This window comes from Carex rostrata, chromosome 4, assembly GCF_964058835.1.
Source record: "Carex rostrata chromosome 4, lpCarRost1.2, whole genome shotgun sequence".
Taxonomy (NCBI): domain Eukaryota; kingdom Viridiplantae; phylum Streptophyta; class Magnoliopsida; order Poales; family Cyperaceae; genus Carex; species Carex rostrata.
In genome coordinates, this window is record NC_135921.1 from 8,987,994 (window position 1) to 9,014,696 (window position 26,703).

The 26,703-nt window shown below is 31.4% G+C and overlaps 1 protein-coding gene across 1 annotated transcript; it reads right to left on the bottom strand.

The window, feature by feature from the left end:
* Window positions 1-23,901: 23,901 nt before the first annotated feature.
* Window positions 23,902-26,399, bottom strand: LOC144553096 (transcription factor bHLH94-like). The gene is made up of 3 exons (XM_078301178.1): window positions 25,698-26,399; window positions 24,784-25,197; window positions 23,902-24,144 (listed from the first exon to the last, which is right to left on the bottom strand). Exons 1-3 carry the CDS (start codon window positions 26,070-26,072, stop codon window positions 24,067-24,069), a joined length of 867 nt encoding a protein of 288 aa, XP_078157304.1. The 5' UTR covers window positions 26,073-26,399; the 3' UTR covers window positions 23,902-24,066.
* Window positions 26,400-26,703: the final 304 nt, after the last annotated feature.

Below are 26,703 nucleotides of genomic sequence, written 5' to 3' on the forward strand. Positions count from 1 at the left end.
GTTAAGAGTTTTGGATACAATTTTACTCAAAATCGGATTATATATGTACGATTTTTGTGGACGGATTTAGAACCGCACGAATTTAAACCGTTTCGTTAATCTGAACAACTTTTAAGAATCTCGACGCGAATTGAATATTTTAAGCTCGATTTTGAATGAAACTCATGTCCAAAACCATTCGGATCGATATAAGTAAGAGCACCGGATTGCCAATATGTACTTAAAATTTTACAAAAGTGATCCAATAGCAATTTCTGAACTCTTTCAAATAATTTCGTACGATAGGTCAAAATGCGATAGTTTAAAACTTAATGGCTATTTTATCCTCCTACTTATTATCTAAATTTGGCTATTGGAGACTAGATTTATGATTTACTGTTGAACTTGAAGGTTGCGCTTTCATGTCTACACGCACGGGCTGGCCATGATGATTCGAAGCTTATATTATTGACAATTTATTTAGACTAGAAAATCAGTTTTATGGAAAAACTAATCACAAGGAATATTGTTGTTGTCAAATACAACAATTATATAAAAAGAGTCATTATTTATCTTTAATTTAACTTTTATATTAAAAATTATGTCACTACGGTGCGGAAAAGCATTGCTCTAATTAATATGAAATTAATTAAACCATTTTTCTTTATTTTTTTAGAAGTGTTCCAACATTTTGATTCATTCCCCCAAATCTACGTTGTATGGATACAAATAGAGATATTGTATCGGATATGATCTGATACAAGATACGGCGATACAATAATTTTCTACGTAATATGGATATCGGGTGATATAATATAGACATCGATACAGCAATACGATATACATTGAATACGGTTACAGTTACGGAATCATATTCGAAGTATCAAGATAACATATACAGGTTATAACACGAAAAAAAAAAAAAAAACAAATTTTCTATATGACATAACTTGAAGTTTTTCTTTTTTATTTGTTTTATCTTTGTCGACGGGAATATTTTCTTTTTTTCTATATGATCAAAAGTCTGTTAGTTTATTGACCAAAAAGGAAAAAATGTCCAAGGACCAATTTATATTTATATTGTATAGAATATATACTGATCACCTCCATTGAAGTCTACCCTAAAACTACTCTTACCAATCAACAATATTATATATGATTTAATAGATATTGTATTTTCTTGATTTACTTATTTTGACTTCTAGACACGTAGGCTTTCACATGGACATAAGATTTGTCACACGCATAAAGCTTTTATCGTATTGTATCAGTGGAGTAGGTGAGCATGGGGTTAATTTTTTTTTTCCTATTTAATTTTCTCCAGTCAATAGTCAATACACGGCGATATTTTGGGCTAATTGATATATTCCTGCAATCTCTATTAGATAGGTCCTAATTAAAGCCGCGTTTTATTTCTTCGCCGTATAGACAAATTTGTTTGACCAATTCACCTTTTTGTTACTTTTTTTTTTTTTTTTATATATATATAGAAGCAGAGCTATCTAGTGTTGCTTTTGGTTGAATTAATATAGAAATTTTACGAGCACATGCAACGTAGGAAGTCCCGAGATTTTTATTAATACTCTAAATTTTTTTTATCAAATCTGCCCTTTATTTAAAATTAATTTTAAAAATATTTTGACCGCTCAAATGTGGAGCGTTCAGCATTCTTTACCAAACCGTCCTACGTTTGGGTGGTCATTTTTTTTTTTTTTTTTTTTTACCAAACCGTTCAGCGGTGGGGCGGTCAGCTACAGTAATTTTTTTATATTTTTAGAGATCTTAATATTTTTATCTAAAAATGAGAAATGTTCAATTTTATAGCAAACATTTATTTTGATATTTTTCTTAATGTTCAATTCAGTATTAAAAATGAGAAATGTCAAAGCAATATCCCGCACTGCGAAACCTCTGGGTAATAAATCTAACTTGAAAAATATAAAAAGGAAATCAAAACATTCATTTTAACTAGGAAGAGGCCTCACGTTGCTTCGGCAATATTTTTGAAAGCATGGGGAAGTGTACATAAAAAGTTTATGTGTGTGTGTGTGTATATATGTATGTGTATGGAAGAGGGATAACCACTTTGTGCTATCCCTTTGTGACAAAATTTCCAGACAATTTTTATCATGACAAACTTCCATGCAAATAACAAAATATGATTCTTAGATAAACAATATGTTTAGTCTTCCTTTTCTCTTCTACACTATTCTCAATGAGCAATGTCTAGATCGTGCATTATGCTCAAAAAATCTTGAGAACGTAAAAGTATTTGAAGTATTTGTTGTTTTGTCTCCTAAACAAGTGTAAACATCTTTAAACTAGTTTGTAAATATCTGTAAAATTAGTATATATTTGTTATTTGCTAATATAAACTAGTTTGTAGATCTCTAAAAAAAAATACTATAACTGACCGCTCCGTCGCTGGGCGGTTTGGTCCAAAAAAAAAACAAGAAGAAGAAGTTGACCGCTCAAAAGCAGGACAGTTTTGTAAAAAAGCTTGTCGCCCCACGTTTGGGAGGTCAGGGTATTTTTAAAATTAATTTCAATGCGGCAGATTTACTATTTTTTTAGAATATTAATAAAAATATCGGTAGGAAGTCCAAGTGTAAAGAAAATATATTTTTTATAAAGAGTTTTTTAGCTTTATTTTTCACAGAAGTATTTTGTAGGAATTACCAGAATTAAAACACAAATTTTTCTGGGTTATTTTAATTAACCTACTGTGTCCTTCCCTTTAAATATCTGCTACAGCTGTAAACAAAATATTATTTAATAAATGTTTCTAAACAATAACAATTAGAATTTTCCTCTAGTACATTAACTTTGTACTAAATGATTCGTATACATTTGATTCGATGTTTATGCTATGTTATTGAAATTGTATAAAATTAAATGATAAGAATACCAAAAATAATTTCATTTACTCCTTTAAGTAAAGCAAATATTCCTTCTTTTATTTCACTGGATGGTCAAAATTATTAATTGAAATTTTTCTAATAAATTGCACTACACTGAGCATAGCTCTAATAATTATTTTTTGAGAAAAAATGTGGGTCATGCCCCCATTTGATTTCAATGAGGGCCTGTTCGGCTGACAAATGGGAATGAGCTTGGACACGGGAATTGAACTGAAAAATGCTGTTCCTGTGGGAAAAAAAAAAATTCAGTTGAACTGAATTTTTTTTTTTCCCACGTGAACAGTGATTTGTCCGAACAGGCCCTGAATGTTTTTAGATAATGGGGTTTTTTCTATATGATTCTCTACAAGCATTTTTTTAAGGTTTTCTATAAGCATTTTAAAATGCCATAACTAGCAACGAAACTTTAGGATAAAAGAAAGTTATGTTTTTCATGGTAATTTGGAAATATATATAATATATTGTAAGGTAAAAAATCATGCTAGCCTTATAAAGGTGAAATTATTATATGAAACCTAAATTGGATATCATCATGCAATTGTTTACTTGACTTTTAAAAAGAAGCCTAAAAAAAGCGACTGTTGCTTTTATGAAGGTGAAAGGAAGAAGAAGAAGAAGCCAGATAAAGATAAAGCCACCAAGATTGATACAAACAACCTAATATTCTGAATTACATCTATTATTTTATACTTCTCTGATATTTGAAGGTGGAAAAGATGACAAGATTGAGAGAGATGGAGACGGTTGCACAGTCGCTTTAGCTTGAAATACCTGCATTTGTATACTAGGCGTTTACTAGCCCCCTTTACTTTGACTAATGTTAGTTGTGGAATGATGCATTAAAATATTATTTTCCTTTAATTTTTAACACTGATGCATGTTTATGGAAAATCTGTGGAGCAATTTATTCTTCTAGCTTTTGTGTGTTCTAGCTTCTGTGCAATCTGAATTTATTGAATTTTCATTTTGGGTCTGCACAAGTGGATGTTTAATTTCCATTTACCAAATGGATTTGGGCTTTACTGACAAAGGCTTCCCACCTGGATGAGTATTCATGCCCATAATAAGTCTGTTAGGTTTTGATAAGACTAGACAGAATTGGTAGCATAGGCCCAATACTGTGTCCAAGGAAATTTGACATTAAGGCCTCCTATAGCCCATCAGTAGTCATCCAAACAAGGAAGTGTAATACATGTGGTGTTGAACTTAAACACAAAAAGAAAATACTGATTTACTTAAAAGAATATGTGTGGTAAATTCATGCCTAGAGATTAACTAAAAAAAATTAAAAAATTACATGAAATGAATTTAATTTTTTTTTGAAAATTTGGTAGTGACTACCAAAGCTTTATTGATAGAGTTGTTTACAACATCAAGTCCTAAGCAATATTAATTTGTTACCCGACTTAAATACTAAAGATAATTTGGCGTTTTTAAATGATATAATTTTGCATTATATTGCATTTCCATGCACTGATCATGATGGATAGTAATAAACTTGAAATTATAAATTTAGTTTATGAATACTTTTTCATTGTTTAGTTACAACTTACAATATCAAATTTAATTCTTAATAAACGAATTGAATTTTTTTAAATGTTTGGTGTTAATTATCTTTTCACAAGTGACTTAACTCCTAGGTCAAGATTGATTTACAATACTTACCTCTTTGACGGCTTATTGATTGATCGCTAGGATTTATTTATTTTGAAAGCGCAATAGTCACAGATAATTATCCTGAATTTTCTTTAGAAACCTCGGATTGAGAAATTCGACGAAATTACAACATCATTATGGTTTGAATATGAGGAAAACCGGCCTACTATATATTTTCCATTGACACCTAAACCGTTGTATCACCATGTAGATAGTACGAATAACAATTAGAATTCCTAATAGATACATGCATAAATAAATAAATCAAAATCAAAAGAGAAAAAGAGTTCAATGAACTCAAAGAAGCAGCACTGCTCATTCCTGGCCGGACCTAAAACGCAACCAAAACAAAGTCCATAAGCCCACTCAGACCAACTACCGCCGAGTCAAGCACGGACCCGATTGACATTGAGGTGTCGGTTGGGGTGGTTCTAGGATTGGTGGTACCAGGTGTTGTTCTAGGAGTGGTGGTACTAGGTGTTGTTCTTGGAGTTGGAGTGATGGTACTAGGTGTTGTTCTTGGAGTAGCGGTGACAGTGACCGCGAGCTTCATGCCACCAGAGCAGTGGCTCGGGATGCTGCATATGAAGTACTGGGTCCCATTCATCTTCAGTGTGATGGTTTTCATACCGCTGCTGTTGGTGCTTAGAGTGTTTCTTGAAGAGCAGAATGAGTAATCTAACAAAGACACCTCGTTCGGGTGGTGATCACCGGAACCATAGTTGAAGGCTGCAGAGTGGAAACAAGAACAAGATTAATTTGGTAAAGGAAATTTGGATAAAAAAACTGTGGTTTAATTGCTTCACAATATCTGTCTCATGCCTGTACCAAACAGGTGTTGCTTAGGCTCACAGCACAAATCGGTAAGGGCGTGCTCCAGAAGGCTGTTGCGCAGAGGAAGGGGGTGCACTTTGAGAGTGATATGGGCGTGCTCCAGAAATATTCTTGGCACAGAAATATTCTTCGCACAAATCGGTAAGGGCGTGCTCCAGAAGGCTCTTGAAGAGGTGCACTTTGAGAGAAAAAAAGGAGGTGATAGTCAGGTGGTGGCTATATAGAGAGACGTTTTATGATTTTATTGTAGAGAGCTTTGACAAGCCAATCTGTGTTGTTATTATTATCTTCTTTAATTATCTACTGTGTAAAGGAAATGTATTTCTTAATTAATAAAGAGTTTCTGGTTCTTTTCACAGAAATATTTTATGGGAATGGCCGGTTTTTGTTTGTGCAATGCCTATTTTTAGAATAATTTGAAATTGGATTGCTGATTATAATAATTTTGCGTTTGATATTACAACTATGGAGGAATTATGGTTTATTGATGGTTTAATTCCTTTTAAAAATAGGTATTTTATCGAATTGGTAAGAGGAGCAGTATTGTGGGTCATGTGGTTAACAAGAAATAAACTTTGTTTTCATGGGATACATACTTCTCTTAGATCCATAGGATCTCAAATTATTTCTTTAGCACAATTTTGGGTGAGATCCAAAGGAAGGGGTACTCTTTTTACACTATCCTTAGTTCTACCTACTGATGCGATGCAATTGGCTATTTTCTTTGATAATTTTCTATTGCAGGAGGAGAGGTAGCCGGAACAAATGGTTTAGAGCATCATACTGATAATGATAGCTTACTGGTAGTTCATTCCGTCGTTTAATTCTGACATTTAGTTAGATGATATGCATGTTATTTCGTATATGTTGCTGTTTGATGGCTTTGTATTGCAATCTATTTCTCTAGTTTCAATTTGTAGTAGGCTATGTGATTTTCTTTGATGTATCGTTTACTTTGTAGTAGGATGTGTGTAGACAGGTACCAGAGGTTTGATATCACGTTTGATAAACTCTGTAGGTTTCGTTTCTTAATAAAATCGGTGGTATATACCACTTTTATCAAAAAAGAAAAGAAAAAGGAATGGCCGGTCTTGACACACAATTTTTTTGGGTTTATTTTAATTAACCCAATATGTGTCCTTCTTTACAAAAATCTGTTACTGTAACAAAGTATTATGTAATAAATGTTTCTAACCAATAACAATCAGAATAATAGAGGACCAACATAGCAGAAGTCCAATTGGCCGAAATTTTTATATGTACCCAAAAATAAAATAAAATTACGAAATCTACTCAATTTTTGAAAGAATCTCGGAAAATACTCAATCTGCTTACTCAGTAATCGGATTTTCAATTTCTTCCCGCTCACCCAACGCCCGGAAATAGGAAAAATGTCCGCTTACTGGGTAAGCGGAAAGATGTCCGCTTACTGGGTAAGCGGAAAGATGTCCGCTTACTGGGTAAGCGGAAAGATGTCCGCTTACTGGGTAAGCGGAAAGATTGAGAATTTCCGGTTATTCAATAAGCTGTTTTGGTCTGGTTATTCAGTAACCAAATAGTGGACAATTTTTCGGTTATTAATCGGTTTTGGTTCGGTTATTTGGTAGTCGGTTTTATAATCTGTCTATAAATTCGCAACATCTCGTATCACACTCAAACGGGGAGAAACACTCAGATAGAGAAAGGAAGGGAGAAAGAAAGAGAAAAAAGGAAGAAAAAAAGTAATTTTATTATTATCATTTTGATTTATTTTATATTTTATATTTTTATGATACAATTAATTTGTTAATATTTTACATAGTTTATTATTAATAATATTTCGGTAATATTGATTTATACAATATTTTATGTATATATTTATGTTTTGAAAATAATGGGTATATTTTATGTATATATTTTACATAGTTTTTAATATTTTTATGTATATATTTATACAATATTTTTCATATTTAGTGATATTAGATACATGACTATTTTATGTATATATTTATTTGATATATTTTTAATTAAATTATATATGCTACTAAATAGGAAATTAGATAAAAAAAACAAAGAATATCAAAAGAGAAAGGAGGAGAGAAAGGAAAAAAAAAAGGTAATTTTTTTTATAATTAATTTGTAAATTATTTAATTTCTGAAATTATGTTACTTATTAATTTTTTAAATTAGTTTATTATTCAGGCCAATTAAAACAAAAATTATCTCCCGCATTAAGAAAATATTCAAACATAGAAAGAAGAGCAAAGTAATTTTTTATAAGTAATTTATAAATTATTTAATTTCTGAAATTTTGTTGTACTTATAGAATTATTATCTCTTTAAATTGTAGTTTGTTAACCAGACCAATCAAAACAGCGGTATCCTATTTCGGATTAATTCATTATTCTCTCTCTAAATTACTTGTAATCTGTTTTGGAAATTTTTAAACTAATGTAAACCGTTTTGGATTTTTCAATTTTTTTCTAAACCAATTTAAATTACCTAAATTATTCTAAACCATTTCAAAACCAAATTGGAATTTTCTAAACTATTTTAGACTATTTTGGATCTTTCTAAATTATTCAGGCACCAATTTCAAATTTTCTAAATTATTCTACATCATTTTGGAATTTTATAAATTACTCTAGACCGTTTTGGAATTTTCTAAACTAATGTAAACCGTTTTGAAATTTTCTAAATTATTTGGACAATAAACTAAACCGTTTTGAAATTTTCTAAATTATTCGGACAACAATCTAAATTATTTTAAACAATATTCCAAATTAGATCCCTAATATTCTAATCAATCTAAACAATATTCTAAATAATCTAAACAATATTCTAAACAATTCTTAACAATATTCTACAATTAAAAAAAAATGGGGTCTATTTCCGGTTATTGGAGAAGCGGACCTATTGCCTCTTTCCGCTTACCTAGTAAGCGGACCTTTGTTCTATTTCTGTTTACCCAATAAGCGGACCTTTGGTCTATTTCTGCTTACCCAGTAAGCAGACATTTTTCTCATTTCCGAGCATTGGGTGAACGGAAAGAAATTGAAAATCCGGTTACTGAGTAAGCGGATTGGGTATTTTCCGAGATTCTTTCAAAAATTGAATAGATTTCATAATTTCATTTTATTTTTGGGTATTTATAAAAATTTCGGTCCAATTGGACTATGCCATGACTCTGTAAAAAACTTTTTTTATCATCAATATATTTCTTAGTGGATCTTCCACTAACAATGAAAAAAAAATCAGAATAATCCTTAAGTTTTTTTCTGAATAATTTGTATTCACTTGATTTGATATTAATCTATGCTATGTTATTGAGATTCTATAAAATTAAATCATGGCAAAGAATATAGTAAATAATTCCGTTTGCTCCTAGCCTCCTAGAAGTAAAGCAAAAATTCTTCTTATCCTTTTGCGTAGATGGTCAAAAATAATTATGTAATTTTCTCTAATAAATTGCACTACAATGGAGCAATGCTCTTACAATTATGTTTTTATATTTTTCGGTAAAAGTTTTTTTTTATTATTCTCTATATGCATTTCAAAGAAGTCATGCTTGCCTAGTTGCCTTATAAAGATTGAATTATCATATTAACTGGATCATCATGCAAATAATTGTTTACTTCACTTTTTAAAAAAAATTCTAAAAAAGCGACTGTTGCTTCCAGGAAGGTGAAAGGAAGAAGAAGAAGCCAAATAAAGCCACCAAAAACCTAATAACCATAAACCATTCTTAATTACATCTATTTTGTTTTTACTCTTCTGATATTTCAAGGTGGAAAAGATGACAAGATTGAGAAAGAGAGAGAGACGGCGACGACTAACAACGTACTTGCCAGTTGCCACAATAAAACATTTTAGTTACCTCTCTTTTTTACAATATATTCTCTGCCATCTAATTTTTTAGATAAACTTTTGATAATATAATTAATAAGGAACACAATTTTTTATAATTGAAAATGGTTTATAAAAATAACTATTCTTGATTTTTTTTTTGCTTTATTTTTTTATAAATCGGCAATTTCATTCGAACAAGAGGCCAAAAAGTTTGAATTACTCAATTTCAAATATGAAACTCATGAAGATATACTCAATGATGTTAGATCATTTTACTCGGTTAAAGGATACACATTATCTATCTGTAATTTAAAGTCAGGAAAATATGTGGTTTTACAATATGATAGAGATAGTTAATATCATGATGCACAGTGGTGACATGTCTTTAGATGAAAGAGAAAAGACAACAACGACATATCATATAAATTGTCCTTTTAAAATTAAGGGTAAAAAGACGAATAGAGGAATTTGGATAATTAAAGTACGTATATTGATCACACAATCATGAAACATGTGCCAATATCTCTGATCATTCTTCTCTTCGGCAACTATTACACTGAAGCCTCTCAAACAAATGAAGCAGTAAATAAAAATGAAGATTTTCACATGATTATTAAGAATAATATTACTACTATGTTTAATTTATATAATTTTTAAATTTTTTTGAAGCTTTTAGTTTTATTGCTAAATAATTTTTTTAGGAATAATAATTTTTATTTTTATTCTACTATATAAATAGATTGCAACGGCTGTAATTTGTTCCATGTTTAGATCATATTAAACTTTTCTTTTGCCATGTTTTTGTTGCTATATAAAGTTTAATTTATTGGCCTAGTCTTCTTCTTCTTTTTTTTTGGAGATAAATCCGTAGGCATCATTGCGTGAAGTAGAGTATATTATAATTTCTTTCATGTTCCACAGTACAGTAAATAATTTATAGTATATAAAAAAGTACTATAAATTTTATACAAAGTCATGATCCGCACAAAATCAACTATTCAAACTTGCACATATTTCAAAATGACAAAAATATAATCGGAGGATACACAGGTAAATGCTCAATTAATGTGGATGGTAGATAGTATTTTTTTTCCCCTATTTTTTCTATGTTGTTTTATAATTTATATGTTTCCTCTCTGAAACTTGGACAGATTGGTCCAAATAAAAATGCCCTCTGACCTTTTCGTTGGTTGAAGCCAAAAATATTACTGTTAAAAACTACACCCCAATAATTTAATGGCTATTTCCTTAATAGTACAGCGTTATTGAGAAATCACAACACTAGCAAAAATTGTCATGATTGAGCACATTAATTGTGGCAGCTAGCACAGTAAGGTGCAACACTTGTCACTGTGTGCAGCACAATATGGTACTTGTGTCACTGTGTCGAGCTATGATCGGACACAGCACGGGACACTTGTCACAAACACGACTGGACACGACATCCTGAACACAGCACGACACGGGCGAAAATTGACAAGCCGCAGAATCGCTCTAAGCTTGAAATATCTGCATTTGTAAACTAGGCGTTTACTAGTCTCCACTTTGACTAATATTAGTTGCCGCATGCCAATGTTTACCTTCCTTTTAAATAACGATGCATCTTTATGCAAAATCTACGGAGGAATTTATTCTTCTCGCTTTTGTGTTTTTCTAGCATATGCGTAATCTGAGTTCATTGAATTTTCATTTTGGGTCTGCAAGGGGATGTTAAATTTTCGATTTACCAAATGGGATTTGTACTGTTAGGTTTTGGTAAAACATTCGTTGGATTAGACATAATTGGTCGTAAGGCCCGATACCATGTCCAAAGAAATTTGACACTATGGCCCCCCTATAGCCCATCAGTGGTCATATGGGGTGTTGAACACTTGAACTTAAAAGAAAGTGATTACTAATTCACTTCAAAAAATAGAGAAAAGGTTCTTATCCACTGGCTTTTGTCCACCATCTGTCCACAGCACCTTATCCAACTCCCGTTCAACTGTCGGTCTCCACCTCCACTTCGTCTTGCTATTTAAACACCCGATATCTCTTTCCGATCTCTCTTTTCTCTCTTCTTTCCGATCTCTCTTTTCTCTCTCTTTCTCTCCGATCTCTCTTTCTGATCTCTTTTTCTCTCTTTCTCTTTCTCTCTTTCTCTCCGATCTCTCTTTCTGATCTCTCTTTCTCTCTCTCTTTCTCTCTTTCTCTCTTTCTCTCTTCTTTCTCTCTTCTTTCTGATCTCTCTTTCTCTCTTCTTTCTCTCTCTCTTCTTTCTCTCTTCGTTCGCGAATCGCCTATTCAAATCCAAATGAAATTCTCGATCGCGAATCTCATTTTTGTTTCGTTCGCGTGTCTCAGTCGCAGGAACCGAGGAGATATTCACTAATAGTGAGCTGGTTCGATTTGCTTCAATCAAGTATCTCCGATCAGGGTCACAAGGGCTTAGATTAACCTGGTTCGATTTGCTTCAATCGTGGAGCGCGATCGAATAGAAGTTGTTTTTGTTGAAGAGCACGGTAAAATTCAAATCTAGTAAGTTTTCTGTTGAATTTGTTGTTTTCGTTGTATGCAGTAACAGATCTAGCATTTCAAATGAAATCTGGATGAAAGAGATGATAGAGAGGCGATATGGAGTATTGATCTGTTAATTTTACTGTATTGCCCCGTTAATTTTACAGTATTCATCTTGTTATTTTACCGTATTCATCTTGTGAAAATCTGGAGGAAATAGATGATAGAGAGGTGATGGAGTATTAATCTGTTAATTTTACAGTATTCATCTTGTCATTTTACAGTATTCATCTTGTGAAAATCTGGAAGAAAGAGATGATTTGTTAATTTTACAGTATTTACCTTGTAATTTTACAGTATTCATCTTGTAATTTTACAGTATTCATCTTGTGAAAATCTGGAGGAAAGAGATGATAGAGAGGCTTCTTACTCATCTGAACAATGAACACAGGAGGTTTTTAATGTAAAAGTTATTTGTCCATAGTTTTTTTGTTGTTGTTATGCTATTCTGAATGTTGCAGTGAATATTTTTATCTTGTGTTGAACAGATGTTGTTTGTGGTGAACGGATGTTATTTTGTGGTGAATAGATTTTGTGTGTGATGATGGATGTATATATAGATTTAGCAATTTTATAGTATACATGGTATTATTTTATGGTTTATATTTTGCAATTTTACAGTATACATGATTGTTTGCAGATTGTAGTTTAAACTGAAATGTAGCATTTTTTTACATTTTATCTTACAGTATAGATGGTAATATTTTATGGTTTAGTTTTAGAAATTTACAATATACAAGATTCAATTGAAAATTTACAGTATTATGTGAAAATTTTACAGTATAGACGATTCAATTGTACATTTACAATATACAAGATTCATTTGTAAATTTTACTATGTAGAAGATTCAATTTTACAGTATACAAGATTCAATTGAAAATTTTACTGTATACAAGATTCAATTTTACAGTATACAAGATTCAACTCAGTGCCAATAACCGCTAATAACTAACTCTAACTGCTAATAACTTCTTATAACTGCAATTTCCAAAAGTACAGTTTGAAAGTACATTTATTTTGTCATGTTGTGCAAGTTGCAATCTTTTTCTAACTATTATGTGATCACTTAAAATAGTTGCTGAATGTTTTGTAGTTAACTGATATATTTTATGTGATATATTGTATAATTATACAGCATGTAGAAGTAATTTTACAGTATTCGCGCAAGTCAAAGCTGTGGACAAATGGTGGACAAAAGGCTGTGGACAATTAGACGCTTCCCAAAAAATATATAGATGGTAAATCAAAATCCATGGCTAGTAATTTATACCACTTTATCTAATAAGATTGGCGAGAATTATTTTTTTATTTAGTAGCAAAAACAATAACTTCTATATGAAAGGTAGTATATATAAAATCCGTACAAAATTCTTATAAATAATAAGATTGGCATTCTAGAACTATGAGCTTAGTGCAGTGGCACAAATTCTCGTCTCTCTTCCAAGAAAATGCAGATTCAATTCTCGAGAATAAGATGCTGAGGTATACCGAAATCCTTTAATAAAAAAATCAAATTGGTGTTTTAAAATGATTAAAAATTTCCTCCGATGTACGAGATAAACATTATTTAAAATGATATAATTTGACATTCTATAACATTTTCATGCTTAGATCATGATGAATCGCTTGAACCAAACAATAAATGGGACTTAAAATGCACGTTTAACCTCATGGTCCTGGATACAAATTGTATTGGAAATGATTTCTTCTAAGAAAACCGCTGCGCTTCAAACTGTTTTCACCTTTTCTCCAACGTGTGGTCTAGTCACGTGAGATGGATGACAACTTGTGTCTGTTTGTTTGTGCATCTTCCCTTTTCCTTCATCATCAAGCAATTTAATCATATCGATTAGTCATGTCGGTGCCTGTGAATATTGGTTAAATATATTCACGGGATACGCAAAATTGTAATGAATGGTACATCCAGCCAACGTGGTGGGCCGATTTAAACCGGCCTAATTTAAAATTAACAATCGACTATTTGGGCCGACAAGCCCACTGTTTTGGTTTGGTGCTTTGTAAAGAAATGGTTTCATAAAAGACGAGATGCCCAAGGGCTTGGATGTTTCCTTATTTCTCTTTTCTTTTCTTTCCCCTGTTTGTTGTTCAACTTTAGAATTTTGACTAGTAGGTAGATCTTGGATGCTCTGGTATTATTTGAATTTTGTCTATTGTAAGCTTCATTATAAATTTATAAAGCAAGTAAACTAATTTCTCCAGACATTTACTTGGGAAGAACAAAATTTTAATTGATCTTACAATTATATATATGTATAGAAATACAAAAATGTCTCATTCTACACTTTCTCGCAATTTTGTTCTTTATAACTCTTGCATGCTAATTTTTCTTTGGTTTTCAAATTTAAGTAAAATGAAAAAGACTATGCAGATGGGGACAACCAAATGACAGCTATCTATCTACCTGATTTTTGATAATATATTCTTGCCTATTATGGAAAAATTATACTGGTACAAAGACTACTTGGCATGATTTTGCAATTAAATCTGGGAGCAGAATAATTAAAAAAGACAAAATGTACAACTGGTAAAGGTGTAAGTAATTATACTCTGAAAGAAAACAGCCAAATTTAATCAACTTAAATCATCCATGGAATCCAATTTTCACAGACAAATATAGCTGGCTTGTTTTATATGAATACTGTTCAAAAAAGTTGCTCTTCTTATTTCACCATCTAATTTTCTTGGTGCATTAACAGCCAAGCTCTCCAATTAAGCTTGACTTTCTCTCCCTAAAAAGTGCTCCATCTTTGTTTTGTGCATAGGTTCTTTTTTTTTTAACAAATCCGTTAATTACTTATTCCCCCTTTTCACGCTGTCATAGGGACCATTGATTGATTTTTATTCTAACCTAGGTAAGGGAAGATAGCTACAGAAAGATCAGATCCATAGTAATTAAATAAGTTACTATGAAATGTATTGCACAACTAATGTATGATGTCCGTATTAGCCAAGGTGCTTAATATCATAATGAAGCGTATATTTGTGGTCCTAGAGATCTACTTATACTATAGCCAAGTAGCTTGGTTGTAGGAAGAACATATGAAATTTCATTATTTTACTATATTTCTTCCTTAAAGTATGGTCCTCTTGATATGATCAATAAACTAAGTATACATTTTTTTTTTGCTCTTTTACCCTGAAAAGAATATTAATTGTCTGGGTGTGCTTCTTCTTGATTGAAGTTATCAACAGATTTTTTGTTTTGGGGCTTCATATAATGCAATATAGAATTGTATGCAAACACTAATTAATTGATATGGTATCATAGCGTTTATTAGATTCTCAGGAGTGCCAGCATAGTACATCTTAATCACTATTAATAGAACGCACATGCAATGATTTAGGCATGGAAATATAGGAAATTGTTGAGTGGTGAATAGAACAAGCACATTAGCACAAGTGAAGAATAAGAGGGTTGATTAACAAATTAAGGGACATTTTTATGTTTTCCTGTCTGGTTGGTTCGATACCGGATATCCATCTGATGTTGAACTTGTTGTCTTTTCTCTCTCTGGACCACTTTTTTCCAGTTATTCCTTTCATACTGTTACCTGAGACTTTCAAATATTCTCTTTGTTCCTTCTTTTTTTAGGGAAGTATTTTTTTCTACCATATAAGATTTCAGTAATTGGTACACAGTAAAAATAGAAAATGTTCAGAAATTAGTGTTGACTTAGTTGGATTTTTTTTCAAGTTTTACCTTGAGAAAACACAACTTAACTTTGTTTGAATATATGTACTGAGTTATTGATATATTTATTATTTATGAAGCTATTAGTGAGTCAATAAATGTCAAATTCTAGGGACCCAGCATGAATGATTACTGGTAAATAAGGTCTAGGTGTTTATATCTTGCAAGTTGTTTCACATAAGCCAATTATATATTAGTATGACGATCATTTTGCCTATTTTAAGTCAAGATCTGAAAACTGCACACATGCTATACTTTAAAGAAAGTGCAAAAATACTTTTTATAATTGCTATTATCACATCTAATGGGAGCCAATAATCATCCCGGGATGTCTCCACAGTCCACATGCTCTGGGGCAGGATTTTCTTAGGCAGTTTATTTTTCATATTAATAAATACATTTCACCAACATGCAAAGGAGAGGAGACAGTACAGACTACAGAGAACTGACCTTAAACCACTATATTTATGAAAGTGAAAAGATCAATTAAATTGATGTCACCAGTAGAACTAGGGTGTTCTTAGCTCACCAAGCAGTTTTATAAGTTTAACTTCAAAATCTATTAGATTGACTTCAAACGACGATTCTAAATAATTGAAGTTGATTTACTTAACGGATAATGTATTTACATATAAAATTTATAAATATTTGAATTAATTTAGTATAAGTCAAGTGGTCAAAAGACAATGAAAAATGAATGTATTAAAATTAACTTATAAACATTTTTTTTCACCACTTGATTCTATACTAAGTTAATGCGAAAATTTATAATTTGACATGTAAACACATCATTCGTGAACTAGATCAGTTTCAACATTTGAATTCGTCATTTGAAATCATTTTGACAGATTATGAAGTTAAGTTCACCAAATACTTAGTGAGCGTAAGAACACCTTAGTTTTACTCTTGATCTTGATGTATAATGCAACTTCAAATTTTCCCTCACTATATATGGCTCATAGTGGTAGTCGCTACCTGGTTTTTAAAATATATATATATATATATATATATATATATAGATAGATAGATAGAGAGAGAGAGTGTGGCTAATATGCATTCGGTTGCATATGGACCGAAGTGTTACCGGTCCAAATTTGATTTTTCAAAATCCAAACGGTCAATCTGAACCGTTCATCTTGTTCTCCATATTAATATGTGCTTGGAGACCAAATTTTATGTTTTTTTGAATTTTTTTACTATTTATTAAGTATTTTACAAAATTGTTGATCCAACGGTGGCTGCTGATTTTACTGTTTTGTTAAGCTACCGTTGGATCAACAATTTTGTAAAATACTTAATAAATAGTAAAAAATTCAGAAAAATATAAAATTTGGTCTCCAAGCAGATTTTATAATAGATTGAACATCTAACGGTTTAGATTTATTGTTTGATCACCACACACTAAAATATAACTCCGGAAGCACCTCGGCCGAAGTGCTTCCGGTAGTAAATTAGCCACACTCTATATATATATATGAGTAGAACTAGGGTGCTCTTAAGCTCATCAAAGTTTTGGTGAGCTTAACTCTAAAACTCATCAAATCAATTTCAAATGACGCATCCGAACCGTTGAAACCCGCCTACCTTACGTGTGATGCATCTACATGTGAAATTTTTAAACATTCGAATTAATTTAGTATAAAGTCAAGTGGTCAAAAAACGTTCAAAAAATGAATGCACTAAAATTAATTTATTAACCTTTTAATTTTGACCGCTTGACTTTATACTAAATTAATTCAAATGTTTAAAAATTTCATATGTAGATGCATCACACGTAAGGTAGGCGGGTTTCAACGGTTCGAATTCGTCATTTGAAATTGATTTTATGAGTTTTAGAGTTAAGCTCAGAAAAACTTTGATGAGCTTAAGAGCACCCTAGTTCTACTCTATATATATATATGAAGAGGGTTCAAATGCCTCCATTTTTTGTGCCTCCACCATGTCTCCATTTTTTAAAACATTAATAACTCAAAATTTAAAACTTAAAAGTCAAAATAAAACCGTTGGATATGATCTATGTTATTTTCTCTATGTGCTCATAAAAAATTATCACATTTCAATTTTGTTTTTATGTGAATCAATAAGTTCAAAAATCAATGTCTAGAAATGATCCACATTAGTAATTTTAACAAGCTCTTGATGACAACCCAAATAAAATTGAAATGTCATAATTTTTTACACGTGCATAGATAAAATGATGTAGATCATATTCAATGGTTTTATTTTGACTTTTAAGTTTTAAATTTTGAATTATTAAAGTTTTAAAAAATGGAGACATGGTGGAGGCACAAAAAATGGAGGTATTTGAACCCTCCTCACATATATATATATATATATATAAATATAGGAATATGCTAGCATGATATGCATAACATAGAGCCCCTCCATGTAACGCCTTGAATTTCGACTTTTCAAAATACTAACAGTCGATCCGAACCGTTCATCTTGTTCTCCATATTAATATGTATTTGGCGACCAAATTTTACATTTTTTGGAATTTTTTTACTATTTCTTTAGATTTATTGAAAATCGCTGTTTTTTTATGGTCCAGATTTGCTGAAAACAACAATTTTCAATAAATCTAAAGAAATAGTAAAAAAATTTCAAAAAATGTAAAATTTGGTTCCCAAATACATATTAATATGGAGAATAAGATGAACGGTTCAAATCAACCGTTAGAATTTTGAAAAGTCAAAATCCAAGGCGTTGCACGGAGGGGCTCTATGCTATGCATAGCATGCTAGCATATTCCTATATATATATATATATATATATATATATATATATATATATATAGGGATGGGCTACGCTACTCCATGGAGTAAAATGTGTTTGTACTCCACACCGTATTTTCATTTTGAAAATTCAAACGACCGATCCGAACCATTAGATGTGATCTCCATATTGAAATGTGCTTGGAGACCAAATTTTACATTTTTTGAAAATTTTTTACTATTTATTAAGCATTTTTCAAAATTTCTGTTTTGCTGTGAACAGTAAAAACTGTAAAAATTTCTGGACCATCGGATCAGCAATTTTCAAAAATACTTAATAAATAGTAAACAAATTCCAAAAAATGTAAAATTTGGTCTCCAAACACATTTCAATATGGAGATCACATCTAACGGTTCGAATCGGTCGTTTGAATTTTCAAAATAAAAATATAACGGCGTGGAGCACCAATTCATTTTACTCCATGGAGTAGCGTAGCCCATCCCATATATATATATATATATATATATATATATATAGATGGGCTATGGTGCATTGCAATGCATGGAGGGGTTTGTGCATTGGACCATAAATCTAAAATTCAAAATCCAAATGGCCGATCCAAACTGTTCATCTTGTTCTCCATATTAATATGTGCTTGGAGACCAAATTTTACATTTTTCTGAATTTTTTTACTATTTATTAAGTATTTTACAAAATTATTGATCCAACGGTGGCTGCTGATTTTACTGTTTTGTTAAGCCACCGTTGGATCAACAATTTTGTAAATTACTTAATAAATAGTAAAAAAATTCAGAAAAATGTAAAATTTGGTCTCCAAGCACATATTAATATGGAGAACAAGATGAACGGTTTGGATCGGTCATTTAGATTTTGAATTTTAGATTTATGGTCCAATGCACAAACCCCTCCATGCATTGCAATGCACCATAGCCCATCTCTCTCTCTCTCTCTCTCTCTCTCTATATATATATATATATATATATATATATATATATATATATAGGTAAGGCTAAAGTGCTATGGGTTGCATAGAGACCTACGGTGCTACGGCTCAATATTCGAGTTTTCAAAATCCAAACGGTCGATCTGAACCGTTCATCTTGTTCTCCATATTAATATGTGTTTGAAGACCAAATTTTACATTTTTTGAAAAATTTTTACTATTTTTTTAGATAGGTAGAAAATCAAATATCTGAATGGTACAAAATTTTTTAGATCAAGTGATTTTCTAATTATCTAAAAAAATAGTAAATAATTTCCAAAAAAATGTAAAATTTGGTCTCCAAACACATATTAATATGGAGAACAAGATGAACGATTCGATTCAGATCGACCGTTTAGATTTTGAAAACTCAAATATTGAGCCGTAGCACCGTAGGTCTCTATGCAACCCATAGCACCTTAGCCTTACCCTACCCTATATATATATATATATATATAGAGAGGAGGGTTCAAATGCCTCCATGTTTTTGTGCCTCCATCATGCCTTCATCTCTCTCCATTATTTTCAAAGTTCAAACAGTCGATCTGAACCGCTCAATCTAACCTCCATACTAAAATATGTTTGGAGACCAAATTTTATATTTTTAGGAATTTTTTTACTATTTTTTAGATAGGTAAAAAAATACTGTTTTTAGATGGTTCAGATTTACTGATTTTGTACCTATCTAAGAAAATAGTAAAAAAATTCCTAAAAATATAAAATTTGGTCTCCAAACATATTTTAGTATGGAGGTTAGGTTGAGCAGTTCAGATCGACTGTTTGAACTTTGAAAATGATGGAGAGAGATGGAGGCATGATGGAGGCACAAAAATATGGAGGCATTTGAACCCTCCTCATATATATATGCTAGCATGCTACGCGTGCATAGAGGGCCTCTGTGCAACGGCTCAATATTCGACTTTTCAAAATCCTAACGGTCTATTCAAACCATTCATCTTGTTCTCCATATTAATGTGTTTGGAGACCAAATTTTACATTTTTTGGAATTTTTTTACTTTTTTTATATTTATTGAAAATCTCTGTTTTCAGCAAATCTTGACCATAAAAAAACAACGATTTTCAATAAATCTAAAAAAAAAGTAAAAAAATTCCAAAAAAATGTAAAATTTGGTCTCAAAATGCATATTAATATGGAGAACAAGATGAACGATTCGGATCGACCGTTAGGATTTTGAAAAGTCAAATATTGACCCGTTGCACGGATGCCCTCGCTAGGCGTAGCATGCTAGCATATTCCTATATATATATATGGTTCATAGAAAACAGAGAATGCAACGAAATGTGGGCACAGATAATCCTGTCTGTATGGTTAAAATTATTATAATCGATTCGACCCCATGGTTAGGAAGCAATCATAGAGAAAATTCGTACACATTTGATATTAATCATTCAGATCAGAAAAATGACTTGCTGAAAAGGACCTTAATCGATCATTTTTAAATTTGACTAAAATAGATGAAGTGACGAGGTAGCATGTACGGAACTTTTTTGGTTTGGTTCTTTCATTTAAGCACCACAGTAAAAAGATTCCAAAAGTTATGGAATGAAATCAAAAGCAATTAAATAATTAAAAATCAAGTTAACATAATGAAAGATCGAAGTCTCATTTATGTCTCAGAAGTCAGAACTGTTGACAACTTTGTCTGGAAAATAGGGGTAGAGATGCAATCTATACAATACAAGGTTTTGAGAAGCTGTGTCGTAAGTCGTAACAACATACGCAAGAAATCTATTATCATTACCAGACACGGCAGTTTGCAATCGATGTCCGTATTATACCGGCCATTAGTATATTAATTAGTACTAGTTAGGTGGTTGAGAAATAAGACGAGGAGGGTTCAAATGCACCCTATATTTCATATTCTTTATCTCTGTTTTCAAAGTCAAAACAATTAATCCGAACTGTTAGATGCGATATATATATTAAGATGTTCTTGGAGACCAAATTTTACATTTTTTGAATTCTTTTTACTATTTATTAAGCCACTTTGAAAATCGCTGATTTTCAAAGTGACTTAATAAATAGTAAAAATGTTTAAAAAAATATAAAATTTTGTCTCTAAGAACATCTTAATATATAGATCGCATCTAACGGTTCAGATTGATTGTTTTGACTTTGAAAACGGAGATAAAGAATATGAAAGAGTGTATTTGGATGCACAAAAATTTGGATGCATTTGAACTTTCCTCATATATATATATATATATATATATATATATACACACACACACACATACTAGTATTATACTCGTGCGTTGCAACGGGGACATATTATAAGAAACAAATATATCAATGAAAATAATAATTATCTAAAAATTAAAACACATGTTAATAGAAAATTTATATGATTCTGTATTTTTAATTAACTTTAATCGTGATCTCTGATAACAATTTGATGATGTGATGATTTTTTATTTTTAAGTACCAATGATATCAAATAATTGCTCGATTCGAATCTAATATCAAAAAACATAAATACACACACACACACACACACACATTATAAGAAAAATATATATTCACACACACGTTCCAATTTATATTCTTCTTTGTTTCCAATTTAGAACACACACACATTGATATATTTTATATCGGAAATATATTCTAAATTGCCCACACCAATATGTATAAAAACAAAGAAAGAGAAATAAGAAAATAAAAAAAATGATTTCCATTGTGATCCGTATAGAAACGAAGAAGTAAGGAAACAATAAATAAGAAAATAGAAGGTGTAGTCTTCTCAATTGAAGAGGAGAAATATGGAAACAACAACAAAAAATAAGGAAACAAATAAATATATCGCTAAATTTCATAATTTATTTAATTTTAATTGTAACGTATCATGTGGCAGCATATGCGGTGGGTATGTTTTTAACTAAATTTAGACTTCTATACATAAAACATATGCATTTAATCAAAAGAAGATAAAATATGTAATTGGAGAGCTGAGATCAAATCCGAAGTTTCATCTCTCAATTGTAGCCGTTCGCGGATCGGACACCCAACGTGCTTAATAATAAAATAGAGAAATAGATATTAGAGCAAAAAATTTGATCAGTTTCAATAGATATACATATCACATAATAAGAATCTTACACTTTTAAGTAACAAGTTATCAGTTACAGGGGCAAAAAGGATCAGATAGTGGTCCTTGGTCGGATCATATATATATTTATTCGTTTTTATTTTTCAAATACAGAATCGGAAATAATTACCAATTGGATATTAGACAGATATTAACATACAAATAATAAATGAATAAATAATGAATACAGCTACATCTATATATATTAAGAATATTTATTTCAGGACCCATGCTACAGTACCCGCACTTAGAGAAATAATGTATTATGATTCCTACTAATTACATTGTGTCCACTAATTATTATTCTAAAAAAATATTAAATAGTCTCAGCTAATTATTATTCTAAAATCTCAGCAGCATCATTTCTCTATGGTCCCCCTTTTAAGGTCCCGACACTATTTCTGCGTCAACCTTTCTCTAACAAAAATAGTTGACATCATAAAAATAAATACTTCAGTGCATAGATATAAATACTTTCAATACTTAGATATTAGCACTTAAAAAAGTAAGATATTAATATTTTGATGCGTAACTTGTTATGAGTTCTCCAATCATTTCCGCGTCAACATTCCTCTAACAAACATAGTTGACATCATAGGTATAAATAATTCAGTGTATAAGTATAAATACTTTCATTACTTAGATATTAATACTTTCAGTGTCATATGTAAAAAATACTTGCAAGTGTAGATATAAATACTTATACGGCGAGGTATAAACACTTGCGTAACGATGAGTCTGAAAATATATCATCATGGATCTCATTTGAAAGAGAAAATTGCATAGATATTAATACTTTAGGAAAAAAATTAAATTGTGGAGTTTTTGCGGTCCTGTAGGAAATTATATATATGCATTTAATTTTCGATGATCCCCGGGTACTGTAGCGCGGGTACAATGCAAGTATTGTTATATTCACGCTTTAAGAATCCACGCAATAAATAATTGTTCACATCATAGGTATAAATACTTCCGTACATAGGTATAACTACTTCCGTTCATAGGTATTACTACTTTAGGAAAAAAAATTCTAATTGTGCAGTTTTTACTATCCCCACAAGAAGTTATATTTTCACATTTAATTTTCGGTGGTCTCCTTACGGGTATTGTAGTGCGAGTACTATTATCAACTCCCATATATTAATTGGGTATTGAAATAAATCTTGCACAAACTCTTATAATACATGAAACTTACTGTGAAGAATTTTTTTAGAACTAACGTCTATAATAAATTTACAAATAAACCAACATTATTAACATATATTCAATAATAACACTTAACAACATCTTTAATAATAAATTTATTAGTTATATTACTAAATGAACATCTAGATAGATTTCTAAATCTTTTTAAATTATTTCCATTTCCTTATTCATATCCATAAATATCTGACAGTAGATATAGATGATAACATCCAATTAATTTAGCTTAACAGTGCAATAAATTGCAACGTATTAGATACTAGCTCAACAAAAACTAAAATGTAAAATATTAGATAATTAATTGCAGATCTAGAGGATTAGCGTAACAGTTTGTGATAAGCTTAGTGCGTCAGATGTGACATGATAGTCTCCAAAATAAGAATAGATTACGGAGGCAAATCATTAGTTCATTACTTACACACAAGCCCAATCAGCAAAACAACATTCTACAAAAGAATAATATATAGAACCAAGGCAGAGACTACGACATCTTGTTAGAAAAATACTAATATACATATTTTCTTTCATTTTTTTTCTAGCTACATTTAACCTTACTCCATACTGGCAACTATGTCATGCACTGCTGTAGCAATTTCGTCCACTGATGTTAACTGGCAATCATCTTCCACCTGTACATGTATTAATTAAATCAATACACTACACTACATGGAAAAATGAAAAAAAAAAAAATCATTAATCATCCGCAAATATAGGCTGAGAAATTTCTGGTACAACCTAAGAAATATAACAAGAAAATTTAATCCAACTTTTGTCCATTTTAATTTTTAGACTACTATTTTAATGCCTTTAGAGGATAGAAATTAGTTCATCAGTTAATTATGCTGCTTTTGTATATAATTGCCTTGTGGCATAGAATTTGACAGGACATATATCTGAAACCGCCTTTTTTTTTTTTTTTTTTAATTTACCAGTCAGACAGGTTCCAGATCCTGCATTTCAACTCATAGAATTATAAATGTTTATATAAACACAAATAACAACCCAACAAAGAAGTTTGATTTGCGTGATAAGGTAGTAACTAATTAATTAATTTTTTATGTCCATATTTGGGCTAGATGCCAACTAAATAAATATGCAAACACAAGTTGCTAGGTGTTTTCTTCTTCTTTTACTTTTGAATATAGCAACAATTTGTCTAGAAATCAGTTATTGAGCATCTATTTCAGGAGCAGAGATGATCCACAGTGAACCATGGATGAGAGTACTAAGAGAGGTATACACAATAATTAAATTAAAATTAGACAAACCTTGAGACTGAAAGAATAAAGAACAGTCTGATCAGAACTACTGGCATTTAGATGAAGAATAGACAGCCTCAAATTTTGCAAACCAACGATGATCCTCAGCAGTTGTTTCGGCCTCCTTTTCACGAGCAATTTAAGGTTGGCATGACTCTCTACCATAGTGACCTCTATATCGGCCACTGCTTTATTTCTCTCCATTGCCGCATTGTCCTCGGAACTGAAGTTACCGCAACTCGAGCTACGGGGAGGTAAGGAACACAAGTATTGCGGGAATGTGAAGAAATCAGCAAATTGCACGGTCTCGGTTTCAGTTTTCGATGGTTGCTTGCTCCTTTTTTTGGCCTCTAGGGATTGAAGGAGCTGTTCTAGTTCCTTTACAAAGTTTATTGCTCCTCCAACTATTGATGCTTGATCTCCCTGTGTTTACCAAATTATGATTAATTAAAGAAACAACAATTTAAATTTGTTCAGAAAGGGAATTGTCAATGGCTAGAAATGAACAAACATGTAAAACCAAAGTGCTGCGCCTTTTCATGAGAAAATACTGATGTCACAGATTCTCTGACCGAAACTGAAACCCTAAATTTGACAAGATTTATGACCAACTTTCTACCTAGCTCATCATGTCCCCTTCTTGGGGAATATTATTGTGTGTTACTTTTTTGTACTTTTGACTATTTGATTACTAATTTACTACTACTAAATCTGATTATGTCAGCCTTTAGTTTTTTGAAATGCAATCTCAGATCTTTCTAACACTAAAAGGAAACAATCCGACAAACATATAACAACAAAAATAAACCAATATCTTTGACCATAACTTCTCTCAAACTGAATGTGCATATGAACTAATAAGAAGTACATATTTAAAAAAAAAAATACTAATAATAATTATAAAAATAAAGAGAAATCCATACTCTTTGGACATAGGAAGGGGGCATGAGAGATCGAAGCACCGCAAGGTACTCATTCATTTGCTTCCTTCGATTGCGCTCGATTGCAATGTGATTCATTCTCTGGTTCTCCACCTCTTCCTTATTCTTTACCACCTTCGCGCGCCGTCTTTTTCTCCTTGCCGGCACCACCGCTGCCGCTGCCACCACCTCCTCTTTTGCTTCCACAGCCTCCGGAGAAGGAGTACTATTCATATCCCACTCATCAAAATTCGCCTCCATCTCTTTGCGATCACATTCAAGCTCCCCAAAGTTGTTGTTGTTGTTGTATCCTCCTCCCCATGCCAGCCCTGTCATTGATAGGAGCTCTTGAGGGAAAACCACGGTTTCTAACGCCATTGTGGTTTCTCAATTGCTCTGTTTTTCTTTCATGCAGGGGAAGTAAGGGGAAGAAAAGGAAGAGGCGGTTTTAAAAAGGTGCAAGGAAAAAAAAATAAAGAAAGACAGTAGGGACAGGATGCCACGTGAGAGCAAAAATATGTTGGTAAAATTTTTGGCAATATTGCACAAAAGATTAGAGATTTATAAATAAAATTGTAGAGGGGGGAGGGAATTTTTTTTTTTTTTTTAGAGGGGGGGAGGGGGGGATTTGGTGGTTTTGTTCTGATTAGGCCATGATTTGGTCGGGTCTGGTGCCAGGGTTCAGTCTCCCAAAAGATATAGATCAAAGTTAGTGTATTGAAAATAACCGGGTCGGATCCGGACCAGACCGTCCATGGTCCGTATCCGTGGCCGGATTTGGGACGGATAGGTAAGTAATCCGGGTAAGAATTAAAACGGACCGGGACCGATCTTTTGAAAACATAAAAAAAAAACATGATAACTTGAATAGTATCAAACTCGTACCCGCCCAGACTCCTAAAAAATTCAAATTTTATTTCTCCTCAATTCAAATCTATTGTTTTGAAATAATTCATAATTTTTTTAAAGTAATTGATTTTAAAAAAAAATTATTAATATTTTATTGTTT

Excerpts from the sequence above, each read along its gene's own strand:
- LOC144553096 (XM_078301178.1), bottom strand. The coding sequence starts at position 26,072 with ATGGCGTTAGAAACCGTGGTTTTCCCTCAAGAGCTCCTATCAATGACA. Across the intron at positions 25,198-25,697 it reads CCCCTTCCTATGTCCAAAGA|GGAGATCAAGCATCAATAGT; the intron begins GTATGGATTTCT and ends TGGTAAACACAG. Across the intron at positions 24,145-24,783 it reads TTTATTCTTTCAGTCTCAAG|GTGGAAGATGATTGCCAGTT; the intron begins GTTTGTCTAATT and ends ATACATGTACAG.